Here is a 14,887-nt window from a genome sequence, read left to right on the forward strand (position 1 = left end):
GATTCTTAACCACTGCGCCACCATGGAAGCCCCAAGAGTGATTTTTAATTGCGTGTATATTTATGTAAATCTAAGCCTGCTTAAATACTTCTAGGAACTGCAGATTTACAATTTCTAGTCAGGTCAGTGTAGAATAGCAGCCAGATTGCCTCAACTCTTCGTTCTCAGTGTTGCTACTTGGAAGAAATCATGGAAGACAATAAAGCCAAAACTCACTTTTCTGGTATCCCAGGGAAGTTGAGCAAGGATCAGAGCAGATAAGGCTGTATGATGCATTCACAGTTCTTACTGCCCTTACCCATGTTGCCCATGTCCAAGAGAGTAGACATCTCCAAGTGGAATAGAATAAGGAGTCAACTTTTCTCTGCTTCCACGAGAATGTACATTCTTACCTGACTATATCTTTGTTTCCTTTAATTTTTAATACTGGTAAAATTATCTGTCATATCATAACCACTGATGGTAGAAGGCATTGTAAACTGTCATTTATTCTAGAGTAAATGAGCATTGAATTAAATTTCAATTTCTTTGACCTCAGTTCATAAACATTTATTTATTTTTATTATCTTGGAGTATTTACTTAAAAATCAGTATCCTCTCGGAAAACCCTTTTTGTTCATGATATTTCCCAGAGAAATGTACAAGTGCAGAAGCAGCCTTCAAAATTTCAGTTTACTTCACCGTTTTAAAAAGAATTCAATGAAGAATGACATATATCCCTTTAGGAATCTAAAATAAATAATTTTGTATAATTAACAATTTGTTTTCTTAAAGCTTAGTAAAAGAGGGACTATTAAAGAATTAATTACTCATGTTTAATTTACAACCAATTTATGCAAATGTTGCTTATAATTAGAAATGTGTAAGATTAGTATGTACTTCAAATGCAAATGTGGGAAGTTGAGCTAAATTCTCCTGGGGCCAGTATTAATTCTCAGATACTATTACATATCTTTTTCTTATCTAGTGCTGCTGCAAAGGACGACATGATTTCTTAGTATTGGAAGAGGTCTTTACACATTGCTGTTATTACCAGGAAGTAACTTAAGCAAAAATAATCAGACTCATTCTATTTTAAGAGAGATTTGTTCAGCCTCTGCCTCTCTAACTATGCCTAATCAGATGACTGCATTTCTTTGTATTTTCAGCATTATGTGGAGGAGATGTTAGAGGGCCTAGTGGAACAATCTTATCACCTGGTTACCCGGAATTTTATCCAAATTCTCTGAATTGTACGTGGACTGTTGATGTAACCCATGGAAAAGGTAATTTGCCTCATACAATTATAATGGGTTATCTTCTGAATTTTCATTGCATCTATTTTTATTTCATTGTCCTTTACAATGTCATTTTGCATGAGCAAAACCAGATCAGTACTAAAATATGCTAACACAAAATTCAATTTAAGTAACTGCAGCAGAGGATTATATTTACTTTTCTATAATATTTTACTCATGTTTTTGTCAGAATGGTAATATGAGATATTTATTTTCTTTTGATATATTAAACTAATGTTATTTGGAATTTTCAAATCAACAGAATCTCAAACAGGATGGCTTTTGTCTCTGGCACAGTGGGTTGATTTCAAAAGTTCAAAGGGGAATAGGAAGATACTCTGAAGTGCTGAACCAATTGTAAAGCAAACAGTACATGTTTATATACACTCGTTTTAAAAATGTTTATGATCATTTATTATGACTATATTTCCTGTGTAAATTTATAACAATTCTAGAAATATCTGTCTCAAATTTTCTGTCAGAACTGCAGTTATATCTGACATAATTGAATGAGAGTATAAAATTGCACTGTGCATATGGTAGATGTTAATAAATGTCCTTTGAACAAATAAATGACATTCCTTGTAGTACTAAGTATGGTTCATTCATGCAATACAACCAAGATAGTATATTAACAATATAAGTGGTTAAGGCGAAAACTTGACACTGGGAAAATGGGCATTCTAATATAGCAAAACGAAAATGGATGAAAATTATTTACCTGAAAAAATCTACATGCTAATCTTTTTAAAAAGAGTTAATTTATTCATGATAAAAGCTGCTTTGGAGAAGTGGTTTTTGTTTTAGCTCTATTCTTATATTATTCTTATTGGTTTTTACTATTACATTGTACTTATTAACTTTACTATAGAAGATCTAAAATAACCCCACCCACAAAATCCTAGCAATGAGAAGATGATATTACAATTTTAAAAATTAAAGCTTTATTTAATAATTTGAATTCATTGTGTTTTTTACACAATGTATTTTTATACTCCTGTTCAACTATGTGAGATATATCTGCAGTTCTGATAGAATATTTGAGATACAAATGAAGTTTGCCTTTATTAAAATTATACATCCTTTTATTGACAGTGAGGATTATATAAGGATTGTTATTTTAATGAAATTAAATATAATTGAGAAAAAAATGCTGTTAAAATGAGTATTCTAGTATTGTACAGCAGGAATGAGGTAGAATACTTTGTAAACTGTTGTTTTTGTTGTTCTCCATAATGGAAGACTCTGCTGGAAGTTAACCAAAGCACCCAGTGTTATTACTATTTCAGTGTGTAGTGGATTAATGGAGTTTAAAATAAGCTTCCTTACATTATACAAGAAAATGGAGGGCTAGGTACTACTTGCTATGTAAATAGAGGTTTAATTAACACTTAAGGTTTTGCATCTTCACAGATTGCAAGTGTTAATTAAATCTGTATTTACATGGCAAGAAATGCAGATTATATGCTTTTCTTTTACAAGCCAACAAAATTGTTTAGAAGTACAACTATTCCAAAGTGTAGCCAAAGTTATGTGAAGGATAATCTCTTAAAGTTTGGAGAAATTGTCAAGGTAATATAATTTAACCTCTCACCCAGCACACACAGATGCGCACATGCACGTGCACACATGTGTCAATATGTCACCCCCTCAAGGTCATAGTTAGTGTCATGACTAACACCTAGATATTCATGATATTTTGACTTCAAGCCCAAGTTTTTTCTTATATTTCTGTAACAAAAATTGCCTTCATAAGGCTTCTTGAATTATCACTTATATGAGAAGGTACTATGATGTTGAGATCACTGATTTTTTCTCACTATTCTTCAACACCCATTGCCCTATTAAGATTTTATGTCTTTGCCTGTCCACTTCTTCTTCCTGAAATGTCTATTCCAGGGTTGCTCTTCCACAAACATCTGTTCACTTTTGAAGGTCATTGCCTTCAGAAGCCTCTGCTGATACCTTTGACAAACTACCTCTATTTCTATGCTCCTATATTGACTCACATTAATCACTTTTATAGCACTTAGCATAATGTTTGAATTTTTATTTTATGTATCTTTTTCCCTCAGATAGACCATGAGTTATTTACAATCTTCTAATTTTTTATATTCCATAATGCCTATAATATAGTAGGTTCTTAGTATCATATTCTTATTTGGATTAATTGACCTTCAGCAGAAGGTTTTAAATTGTTTTGCTGCAGTGAAAACAGATTTTATTGCTTAAACTGTAATCTGATAAACAGAGGCTTACTTTTATAAAGTAGCTGACTAGGACAGAGTGACATGAAACCAATTTACTTTCATGTTGAAGGATTAAACAATAACGATAGCTAACGATTGCTGAGTACTTCCTCTGTGAAAGCACTGTGCCAAGTCATCCCCTATGTTGTCTCATTTAAACTTCAAGACAAACCTATTAGAACCCCATTTTTCAAATGGAGAAAGTGTGTCTCAGAAAGACTATGTATGTAATATTTGACAATGGGTTTATTAGCACCACTATCTAACAGAATTTTTAATTTTCCCAAGTATTAATTCAGTGCATATCAGAACAACCACATTTTTCTAAGAAAAACATGCATAATGTTTTTTTTCTTATTTTTTTCCATCTGTTCTTGTATTACCTGCCTAGTTTTTCTTACTTTTAGTCTCTGATCGAAATCAAATTGACTTAATCTGAATTTCCATTCATTATTTTGTAAACTTAGATAGTTAATCTAGATGGCAAAGCATCTTCTCCTTGCCACATTGACACCTCATTCTTATTTACATCTGTCTAGTGCCAATTACCACACTTACACTGAAGAACATTTGAAAGACTGACTTAATTTCTGGACCCCTCCTAAAAAAAGCTCATTGTGGAGAGAGAGAGAAAAAAAAAGTGTTACATTTTGAAAAAGAATTAAAATAGTATCATTGTACATTTCAAATATTTTCCAAATTGAAATCACTGACCCATTATGTGATAATAACTCATCTTATCATTGCTTACGTTTTGGTGTATTTGTTTTAATCTCATTTTATGTCACTTTTTGTTTTTTTAACAAACGAGGTAAATTAGGAGCTTGGGATTAACATATACACACTACTATATATAAAAAAATAAGCAACAAGGACTCACTGTATAGCGCAGGGAACTATATTCAGTATCTTGTAATAATCTATAATGGAAAAATACGTGAAAAAGAATATATATATATATATATATATATATATATATATATATATATATATATATTCAGATATACTGAATCACTTTGCTGTATACCTGAAACTAGTACAACTTTGTAAATCAACTATACTTCAATTAAAAAAAAAGCAATGAGGACTCCAAGACTCTCCAGCATTTGGAACTATAAAGTTGATGAATAATGTTAGAGAATGTTACTTTATCATACTCTGGGCTTTTGGATTGTTTACTGAAGATTTTGGTGATTCTTTTAGATCAAGTAAGCAAATTTATTAAACACTTCAAGAGAAAGATGAATGTGGTATCATCCTTTATTCCATTTGGTATCTTACATGCAGTATGGTGTGTGTGTGTCTGTGTGTGTGATTGTTAGCCTTTCACATGCATTTGAGATAATCTCATTAAACTCTCACATGAGACCACAGTGCAATGGCATACCATACTCACCAGGACAGAACAAATGAAAAAATAAAAAACTTTCAAGTATTGGTGAAGATACAGAGCAATTGGATTTGTTGATGGAAATATAAATTGGCTGAGCCACTTTGTAAAGTAGTATCTATTAAAGCTGAAATATATAAATGTATACATATACATGTATATTTATTTCACATGAGCCAGTAATTCTACTCCTAGATATCTATCCAACAGAAATAAATACATATGTTCTTCAAAAGTCATACTTGAATGCTCACAGCAGCACCATCTGCATTTGGTGCTAAAATACAAACTATCTAAATGACCATCAACTTTTGAACAGATAAATCAATGTGTTTTATTCACAAAATGAAATGGATCACTAAAAATAAATAACTTACAGCCACACACAAAAGTAGAGATAAATCTCACACACTTAATGTTGAGTATAAGAACTCAGTCCCAAAAGAGCATACATTGTATGAATCCATTATATAAACTACAAAGAAAAGTAGTCAAACTAGCCTATCCTATTAGAAGTTGAGTGAGTGGTTACTTTTGCCAAAGCACTTCTATTTTAAATAAAGGATATACATTTTCTTTGAAATTTTTAGAAAACTTGTGTGATTTCTTTTTAGGCATTAATTTAAAATTTTTATTTCCAAGTAGTTTCTAAGACATGATTTATTGTATAGAAGCTAAAGAAAACAAACAGAAAAAAACCCAAACAAAAGAAAGATATTATACTATACATTTAGAATATTTTATAGCAGTGCCTTTCATTTTCAGAGAAATCAATTGTAAGAAGAGTTCTGATTTTTGTTAGTTTGGTAACTATGTATTTTACTGATATAGTTTATAAGTCTAATTTTCATTTTTTCCTTAATAGGTGTGCAGTTCAATTTTCACACCTTTCATTTGGAAGACCATCATGACTACTTACTGATCACAGAGAATGGTAGTTTTACCCAACCACTGGCACGCCTGACTGGTTCAGAACTTCCTTCAACAATCAATGCTGGTCTCTATGGAAATTTCAGGGCTCAGTTGCGCTTCATTTCAGATTTTTCAATATCATATGAAGGATTCAATATTACATTCTCTGGTAAGAAAACAAGTTTAAAAATCAGATTTTTAAAAGTATGAGCATAACTTTTGTTATGTATGACAAAACAGAGAGAGAAAAAAGAGAAAAGAAAAAAAGAAGAAAACAAAGAAATTATCTGCCAACAAATTTTAATGAAACTTTGAAATGCCTTGAAGATTGTCTATAGTAATATATTAAAGGGAACCTTTAAACAGTAGCAAAAAATAAATCAATTCACTAAAAAAATTAATAGAAATACAATAAATACATTTCTTTAACTTGCATCCTGCAGAATTCTAACAGAGAAAAACTAGCTAAAATGCCAGTTGAACTTAAAATGGAAATTCATACATATATTTAAAGTTTCAATTAGGCCATAAATGAAATGTTAGTTAAACCAGTGATATCCTAGTTTTGTGTTTCTGAAAAAGGCATAGTTTATAGGCCAAGATTAAGACAAACTTAATTTATTCATTTGCAACTAGATGATATAGAAACAAGTTAATATGGTTATTCTTTTATTCTAGAGTAACCTCATCTGTAGGCAACATTATAACTTGGATTACAGGAAAAACTTATAAGACCAAAGTGAATAAAAATGTATTCTTATTAGTTCTACTTTCTAGTTAAATGGAGTAGTGAAAGAGAATACAGAAACAAATTAATAAGTAAATCTTATGCCAATCTACTAACATTAAATTTATAATATTACAATTATACATAATTTTATAAATAATATATAATTTATATAAATAAAATCATAAAAATACTAACCTCATCCTTCAACAGTTATTCTAGTATTTACATGAAAATACTTGTCTTCTAAAATAATTAAAGTATTTCATAGTGAATAGCAAATGAGCATAATCAATTTTAACCTAGAATGTTAGAAGTATATCCAAATAAGTTTTTTAAACAATAAAATAAAAGCTCATCAATATGAAACAATCCCTGTTGTTCTCCACTGCAATTACATACTAAGCATGTGCTCTGGAAATATTTTTAGATAAGCGACTTCTTCTTAGGACTATATATAAATTATAGGGCTTCCCTGGTGGCGCAGTGGGAGTCTGCCTGCCGATGTGGGGGATGTGGGTTCGTGCCCCGGTCCAGGAGGATCCCGCATGCCGCAGAGCGGCTGGGCCCGTGGGCCATGGCCACTGGGCCTGCGCGTCTGGAGCCTGTGCTCTGCGGCAGGAGAGGCCATGGCAGTGAGAGGCCCACATACTGCAAAAATAAATAACTAAAAAAAATAAAATAAATAAAAAATTATAATGTTGTTTAATTAACTCTACTCTCTCATACCCTGAAGAGCGTTTAACCATTTTCATGATGCTCATTCATTGCTTGAGGAAGTTTTCTTGTATAAATCTATAATTACAATTTTCAGTTTATGGGCCCTTCAGTCTTACGTAAAGCCTTGCATCTGAAGTGACATGTTCTTCAGAATATGGATGAATTGAATTTCTTGTATACTAGAGGCACAAGAACCTTTGTCATTTAGACTATAACCATTAAGTAAAAGTCATTTCAAAATGCAAATCATTTCATTCTAAATGGCATTTTGCATTTGAAAATATGAATCTATTATGCCATTATTATAAGTCAAAAATCTATGAAATGGAAATATTTCTAATGCAGAAGAAAAACTACAAGATAAATAGCTACATTTTCAAGGTGTCACTCAGAAAGTGACATTTTCTCACCTGTATTGAATTTCACACATAAGAGTATTCATTAAATTAGTAGACCTTTCACAAAAGAAGAAAATTATGTGTGCCATCAGCATATACCCATAATTTTACATATAGTAAATTTTAAAATGTATGGCTGCCCCTAAAAGCATCCATTTAGCAAATAATAGGGATATACCCTTAAAGGTTACTACTAACATTTTCTTTGTTCTCTTCATCCAATTACAGAGTATAATCTGGAGCCTTGTGAAGATCCTGGAATTCCTCAATATGGTAACCGAATTGGGTTCAGCTTTGGGGTTGGTGACATTCTGGCCTTCTCATGCTCATCAGGTTATCGTCTGGAAGGGACGCCAGAGATCATCTGTCTTGGTGGCGGCCGACGAGTGTGGAGTGCACCTCTGCCAAGGTGTGTGGGTACGTGGTCAGCTGCTTTCATTTGCTTGTATGTGTAGTCACTGTCCATGGAGTTGCATGGTTATACACCCTTCGTTTTTTAATAATCTGTTGAATTTCTTCATTTCTTTCATATTAGTTATTTCAGTGTTTTTTCCACTTGGCAATCTGGTATACCTCAATTACCTTCTCAACTGTTCTAGCCAACCAACCATGCTTCTAAATTTGTTTTCAGATGATGAGAATAAGGAATGAATAGATAGACAGATAGATAAATAGGTAGATGACAGAATCATATTTTGAGAGCTTACAGAAAATTGCATTCTTGTATTCTGTTAATAGATGATTTTCCATGGCTTCCAACTGAAGTTTTGACAATATTTTATAACTTAGAATTAACATGTAGGAAACATGATTACAAGGGAAAATAATAGATAATTTAAAGATCATCAAGGCAAGTATTGACTCAGTATGTGCCATCTATAGAATTAATCTGTTATGATAGATGAATTAAGATGGGAATTCATTTCACATGAGATAAAGAATTGCAATAATTAAAATATTGAAAGTTTGGAGCACCACCTCAACCTTTGGAAATGAATATTTTGACTGATAAATTTTTAAAAAATCTGTAGAGAAAATGAAGGACTTTTCACTAGGACTTAAAGTCATGTTTATTTATATTAGGAAATAGAGAGGCAAGAATTTCTTTAGGTCATCACCCATTCAGTGGTTATCAGTACTCATTTTTACAACAGAACAAGATGCAAAAGATCGTTTTATTATTTCATAAAGCTCTTAAAACTCTCAAAAGCATTTAATTTGAATTTAATTGTAAATTTAGTGGTGGGTCACAGATCTTTGTAAGTTATAATATGCTACAAAATCAAGCAAGTTGGTAGAGATTTGATCTGTGGTTTAAGAATTTTTCCTTTTTTTCTTTTTTTAATGGAGACAATATACCCCACCAATGAAAATGCAAATGGAGAAGAGGATACTCTCTATGACTTATTCAGTATGTTGTCCACTGTATAGAACGTGGTGGGAATACCTGTGGATCCCCAAATCTAGTAAAAAAAATTTGATCTTTCAAGTTAATAAATTTTATAGTTATGAGATTGTTTTCACAGCCCCTAAGGGTTATATAACAGACAAGCTGATATTCAACAGGTGAAATTTCTTTTTACAAATCAGGCTTTTATAGAAATGGCACAAGCAGCCACAGAGGCTGGGAGGTGATGAGTAGTCATATACTCTCAGAACATCTTTTCCAGGAAGACATATATAGTCCTTTTGTTTTTATGTTTGGGGTTTTTTTTTTTTTTTTTTTTTTTTTTTTCTGCTGTTGCCAGATTTGGAATTCCCCTCCTTATCTGAATTGCTCCCATTTCCATTTTTCTTTGGTGTGAATATTAATGAGAATCTTGGGAATAGTCCAAATGAGGGCTATAGAGTGTCTGGGTTTATATCCTGGTCATTTGATATTGAGTTAATTCACTTTTCTAAACTTCACTTTTCTCATCAGCAAAATGGTTAGAACATTTTGTTAATGTTAGTTATAAGGGTTAAAGAGATTAACCATGCCAGTCAGACACCTAATACAATCCCTGGAATATAGGAGGGGTTCAGAATTTAGATGCTGTTATAACTCTTATTATATTGAGAATAATCTGCTGCCTATCCAACCCGCTGATCTAGTTTATAAAACCAAATATAGTACGGAATGAATTCCATGTTATAAAACACCAACCTTTATGAGGGTCTACCTGGCTCTTTTATATAAGTATTTACCTCATTTAATCCTTACTATAATTCCGTTATTGCTATTCCCCCTATTTTTCATCAGAAGAACCTAAGTCTTAGAGATTTTAAACAACTTGCCCAAGATTGTCAAGGTTGTATGTGGCAGAACCGTGATTTGCATAGTCTTTCTCATTCTGAAACCCAAATTCTTTTCACTCGGATGGTTTAACCTCAAAAAGGTTGAGGGAAAGGTAAATCTCAAAGAACTCTAAGTCACAAAGAGTTGATTAATATTTTCTTTCAAAGTACCAGAAACATACCAGGATGTTACACAGGCTGAGAAGAAAGTGTTTGTATCTACATTTTTAAGGTTTACTCCACTTTTACAATAAATTTTAATAAGTAGATTTATGAAAATCTGACTTTGCCAAACAAGTAACTTCAAGTTAGTTTTGTTATATTTAAGTATTTCTTTGAGAGTAGGTTTATTCGTGCTTAAATCTTTTGTGAGAAGTATAACATAAAATCACCCTATGGACAAATTTAGAAAACAAAGTTATTGCCATGGGAATTTTCCCCTCATTTTAAAATTAACTGTGCTTGCTTTTAAGCTTATTAAAGTATACAATTAAGTTTACTGTCCTTAATAAATTCCACTGTAGGTATACATTTAAATTACAAGATAGGATGAGAAATATTTTCAAATAGTATGATTTAAAAAAAAATTTATTTCTTCAATTTTCTTTAAACTTTTCTTCACTCTTTTGCCTATGCGTTAAAACAAATATGTTCCTTTTTGCATTTCTGGTTCCGTATATGCTTATGTATATATTTCTTATTTTGTTATCTTTTCAAACTTCACAGTCTTCAGTCACATAAAATGTGCATTATTTGTAACTATTCATATGAACAGATGCAGTTTTAGCAATGCTAGTTTATTTGGACAGATTTTATCTCTTCTTAGATTCTTTGTGCTTTTCATTTCATATATCTCTAAAGCCAATTCTCTAGTGCATACTTGTTTAAAAACATAATTTAGTACTCAGCATCGCCAGGATCATAGAAAGCTTATGTTACAGACAGTGACCAAATTATGAGTAGGTTGTATTCCAAAAGTTTGTTTCTGCTTCAGTTCTTTGGAATCTAGGTGGTTTTTCCTTGGTACAAGGTTGCAAACAGTGCATTCCCAGAACAAATCGTAGATGAGACTTAAAATTTTGTGTCATTTGTAAAACTAATACTAACATTTACTAAAATGACTTACGTATACCTAGGTTATATAAGAATGTGCCTGACTCTGGACATAAGGCAACTGATAAAGCAATTTTTGGAAACTTACTTTTTGTTTATTTTTTACTATATATTCAATTTTGATCCTATATTTAGTGTGTAAATTGGTTAGTGTCTTTCAGTCTCTGTTGGTAGAATTTGGTGAAAGTTATCTTAATTCTAGATGTTAGATGAATAATAAATAATGTTTTCATTTAAGCAATTTCCTAAGAAACCTCTGCATTTATGTTTTAAGGTAATATTTTAACAAACTGAGACAATATAATAACACCATAATATTGTCTTTATGGTCTATAAGATATTATATTATGTACCATTCCAAAAATCCACCTATGCTTTGAAAGTAGGTTTAGAATAACGATTTTATCAGTGAAGATACAATGTCTATAAAAAACTCAAGGTTTCACACAAACTCAGGAGAATAGCCATGCTTAGCACAAGTTCTGAGGCCCAGGCTTGTGTTCCATTAACAAAAGCACACCGCTGTCTTTGACTGGCAGCTTCAATAAAGTTGAGAGGGAATCTGGTCTTAATTACAGTTGATACATGGCTTCAGAAAACTCCTTAGGCTGTCCCTCTATTTCAATCAGAGGAAATTTCTTCTATTGTGACCCATTTATCGGGGGTTACTTAAGTGCAGGGAAATTGTTAATTTTAAATTATTTTGTTGAAGTATAGTTGACATACAATATTATATTAGTATGAGGTGTACAACATAGTGATTCAACATTTATATGCATTACAGATTGATCACCACGATAAGTCTAGTAGCCATCTGTCACCATACACATTTATTGCAATATTCCTTATGCTGTACATTACATACCTGTCTGTGCCTTATTTGTTTTATAACTGGAAGTCTGTACCTCTTAAACCCCTTCACCTATTTTTCCCACCAGGGATTCTTGTCTCTAAGAAGTGGCCTCCATTGCAGGCAGATAGTTCATATTTACTTTTCAGCCTTTCCTAAGCTATGTGATCTTTGGAAGGTTGTTCAGATCTTTCTCCTGCCAAGTTTTCTCAAATGTAAAATGTGGATAATTACATCCATAATGCAAGACAGCTTACAGCTCTAAGCAATAAAAGATATGTAAATCATCTAATGTACCACTCAACAAGTGACACTTGCTCAACAAACCTTAGTCCCTTTTCCTTATGCCTGCAACTCTCTTTACCACCATTCCATTCTCCTAAGGGCCATGATGACTGAGTGGTGAAGGGTGATTTTCACCAACCAGCAAGAGAGGAAAGGGAAGAAGAAAAGGAGGAGATAAAAAAGTTTTAGTGTGCCATCAGCAGCTGAGTACTTCATACACGTAATCTCATTTACTACTTAGTGATCAAGATGAAAGTTTTACCTTTAAAAACTACATATATATATTTATGTTTTTCATTTTGAAAAAGATAAAAATAATAGGTAAAATGATATTTCAGTGGATATATTTTATATTTAAATGATTATCCTGTAGCCCCACATTGCTATGGATGTGGATATCTGGTCACATTTTTAAGTTGCAATCAAATATCCAAAAAAAAAAGTATAAAAATGTTGATTACTTTGAAAATGAGAAACACTGACTTGTATTTGGTCAAAAAATAAGTACCTGATTTCCCTTTCTAAAGTTCACATTACAAAAAACAGAGGCATTCCCATTGTCATCTTTCTAAAAAAAAAAACAAAAACCAAAAAACTTGCATGTCTTCATTAAGCTTCCAAACATACCAGGAACCATGCCAGGTCATGTTGCAAATAAACTAGGAGCTAATGAAAACATTTTGTTTTGGAAAGTAAATTAGCAAGTTAAATATTAGTAATGATTTGTCTTTAGGCAAGAGTCCACACATTTTAAGAATTCCATACATTTTGAAGTCATTTTAAAGACATTAATTCATTCATCCTTATAGCTTATTTAACACATCTACTTCTATTTCTAATTTTGTGTCATCAATTTTTTATCTGACCTTGGACAAGTAACAACATCTTAATCGTGAGTGAAATGAGAAAAATGATAACTCTACATTACACATCTACATATATTTCACACTTTTCTAACACTCTAGATGATATATACTGATGGTTACTTATTATTTAGTTTTAAAATGAATGTCAAAAATAAGGGAAACAGGTGAAACGTATACAGGGACTCTACTATCATTATAACCTCTTTGTACATCTAAAACTATTCTAAAATGAAAATTTTATTAAAAATTCAAAACAAGAAAGGATAAATTACACTTGAAGAGACAGTTCATCTTTAAACAAAAATTCTATTTATTTCATCTCAACCTCCGAACTCCCTATACTAAAATTACATACCTCAGATACCCACACATGTATGTCAAATATGACTGATTTATCAAGTTAGTCACCATTGTAGATATACAGTGCTGTAGAAAGCAAATTATGATTAAGATATTTCACTAGCTCTCAGACACTACCATTAATTAGTTGGGTGACTTTAAGCAAACATCTTAATTCTCTGTGCTTTTCTTTCCTGGAAAGGATAATGCCAATATGAGTTCTACTCAACCCAAATATTTCTTGTAAATATAACATAAAATAATAGAAAGTTTCCTTTAATAAATTACATACAAAAATGTATATTTATATTTTTCTTATATAATTATGAGTGAGTATATTGATTTCTAGATTTGACAATATAAAAAATCTATAACAATAATAACTTATACTTTGATGTTTTATAGTTGTTTTTTTTTAATTTCCTGCTTTGAAGCTTCTGAAGTAAGCAGAGGAGGTATTATTCCTACTTGACAGCTGAAAAAATGCTGTTACAGAAAGGTTATAAGTAATCAGTGGAAGATTATGCCAGAAACCAAGTTTTAAACTTTTTCGATTGGTGTTGTGGTATACCAGGTGGCATTTCTTTATTACCTTATTTATTGATGCACTATTTTTAAAGACTACCATTTTTTATGGAATAGACCATGGATGAGTAAATATTTTTTTTCTATAAATGCTAGATGCTAGATAGTAAATATTTCAGGCTTTGTGGTCCACACAGTTTCAATGACAACTACTAAATTCTGCCATTGCATTGTGAAAGCAGCAATAGATAATACACAAATGAATAAATGTGTCTGCTTTCCAAAAAAACGTTATCTACAGAATCACACCAGAGGCTGGATGTGGCCCTCAGGTCATAGTTTGCTTATCTCTGCAGCAGATTTACCAAGCTTAGTCAACTGAATATCCCCTTTGCGTTTGGAAACTTACTAGTCATTCATCTCTAAGGAAAGAAGAAAAGATCCTTTTCCCATTCTCTATGTTTTTCGTTGTGGGTTCTTTTCATTAAAGCTGCACATAATTCACTTATTTCTAAGGGATTTCTAATGGTTTTTTTTAAATCTTTTTTTAACATATTTATTGGACAATAATTGCTTTACAATGGTCTGTTAGTTTCTGCTTTACAAAAAGTAAATCAATTATACATATACATATGTCCCCATATCTCTTCCCTCTTGCATCTCCCTCCCTCCCACCCTGCCTATCCCACCCCTCTAGGTGGTCACAAAACACCGAGCTGATCTCCCTCTGCTATGCAGCTATTTCCCACTAACTGTCTGTTTTATCTTTGGTAGTGTATATATGTCCATGCCACTCTCTCAACTTGTTCCAGCTTACCCTTCCCCCTCCCCTTAACCTCAAGTCTATTCGCTAGTAGGTCTACATCTTTATTCCCATCTTGCCCCTGGGTTCTTCATGACCAATTTTATTTTCTTTTAAGATTCCATATATATGTGTTAGCAAATGGTATTTATTTTTC

General features: G+C 31.9%; 1 protein-coding gene across 3 annotated transcripts in view; it reads left to right on the top strand.

The window, feature by feature from the left end:
• Positions 1 to 14,887, top strand: part of CSMD3 (CUB and Sushi multiple domains 3) — a gene marked incomplete at both ends in the record, with an annotated part of 1,109,686 nt that overhangs the window by 715,108 nt on the left and 379,691 nt on the right. For all 3 annotated transcript variants that reach the window (XM_082600704.1, XM_082600705.1, XM_082600706.1), the window contains 3 exons: positions 1,149 to 1,265; positions 5,782 to 5,997; positions 7,902 to 8,090. In XM_082600704.1, the coding sequence (XP_082456830.1) occupies positions 1,149 to 1,265; positions 5,782 to 5,997; positions 7,902 to 8,090 (522 nt within the window). The remainder of the gene's footprint in view (positions 1 to 1,148; positions 1,266 to 5,781; positions 5,998 to 7,901; positions 8,091 to 14,887) is intronic.

This window comes from Mesoplodon mirus (assembly GCF_964341445.2).
Source record: "Mesoplodon mirus genome assembly, chromosome: 16".
In the NCBI taxonomy this organism is placed as follows: Eukaryota; Metazoa; Chordata; class Mammalia; order Artiodactyla; family Ziphiidae; genus Mesoplodon; species Mesoplodon mirus.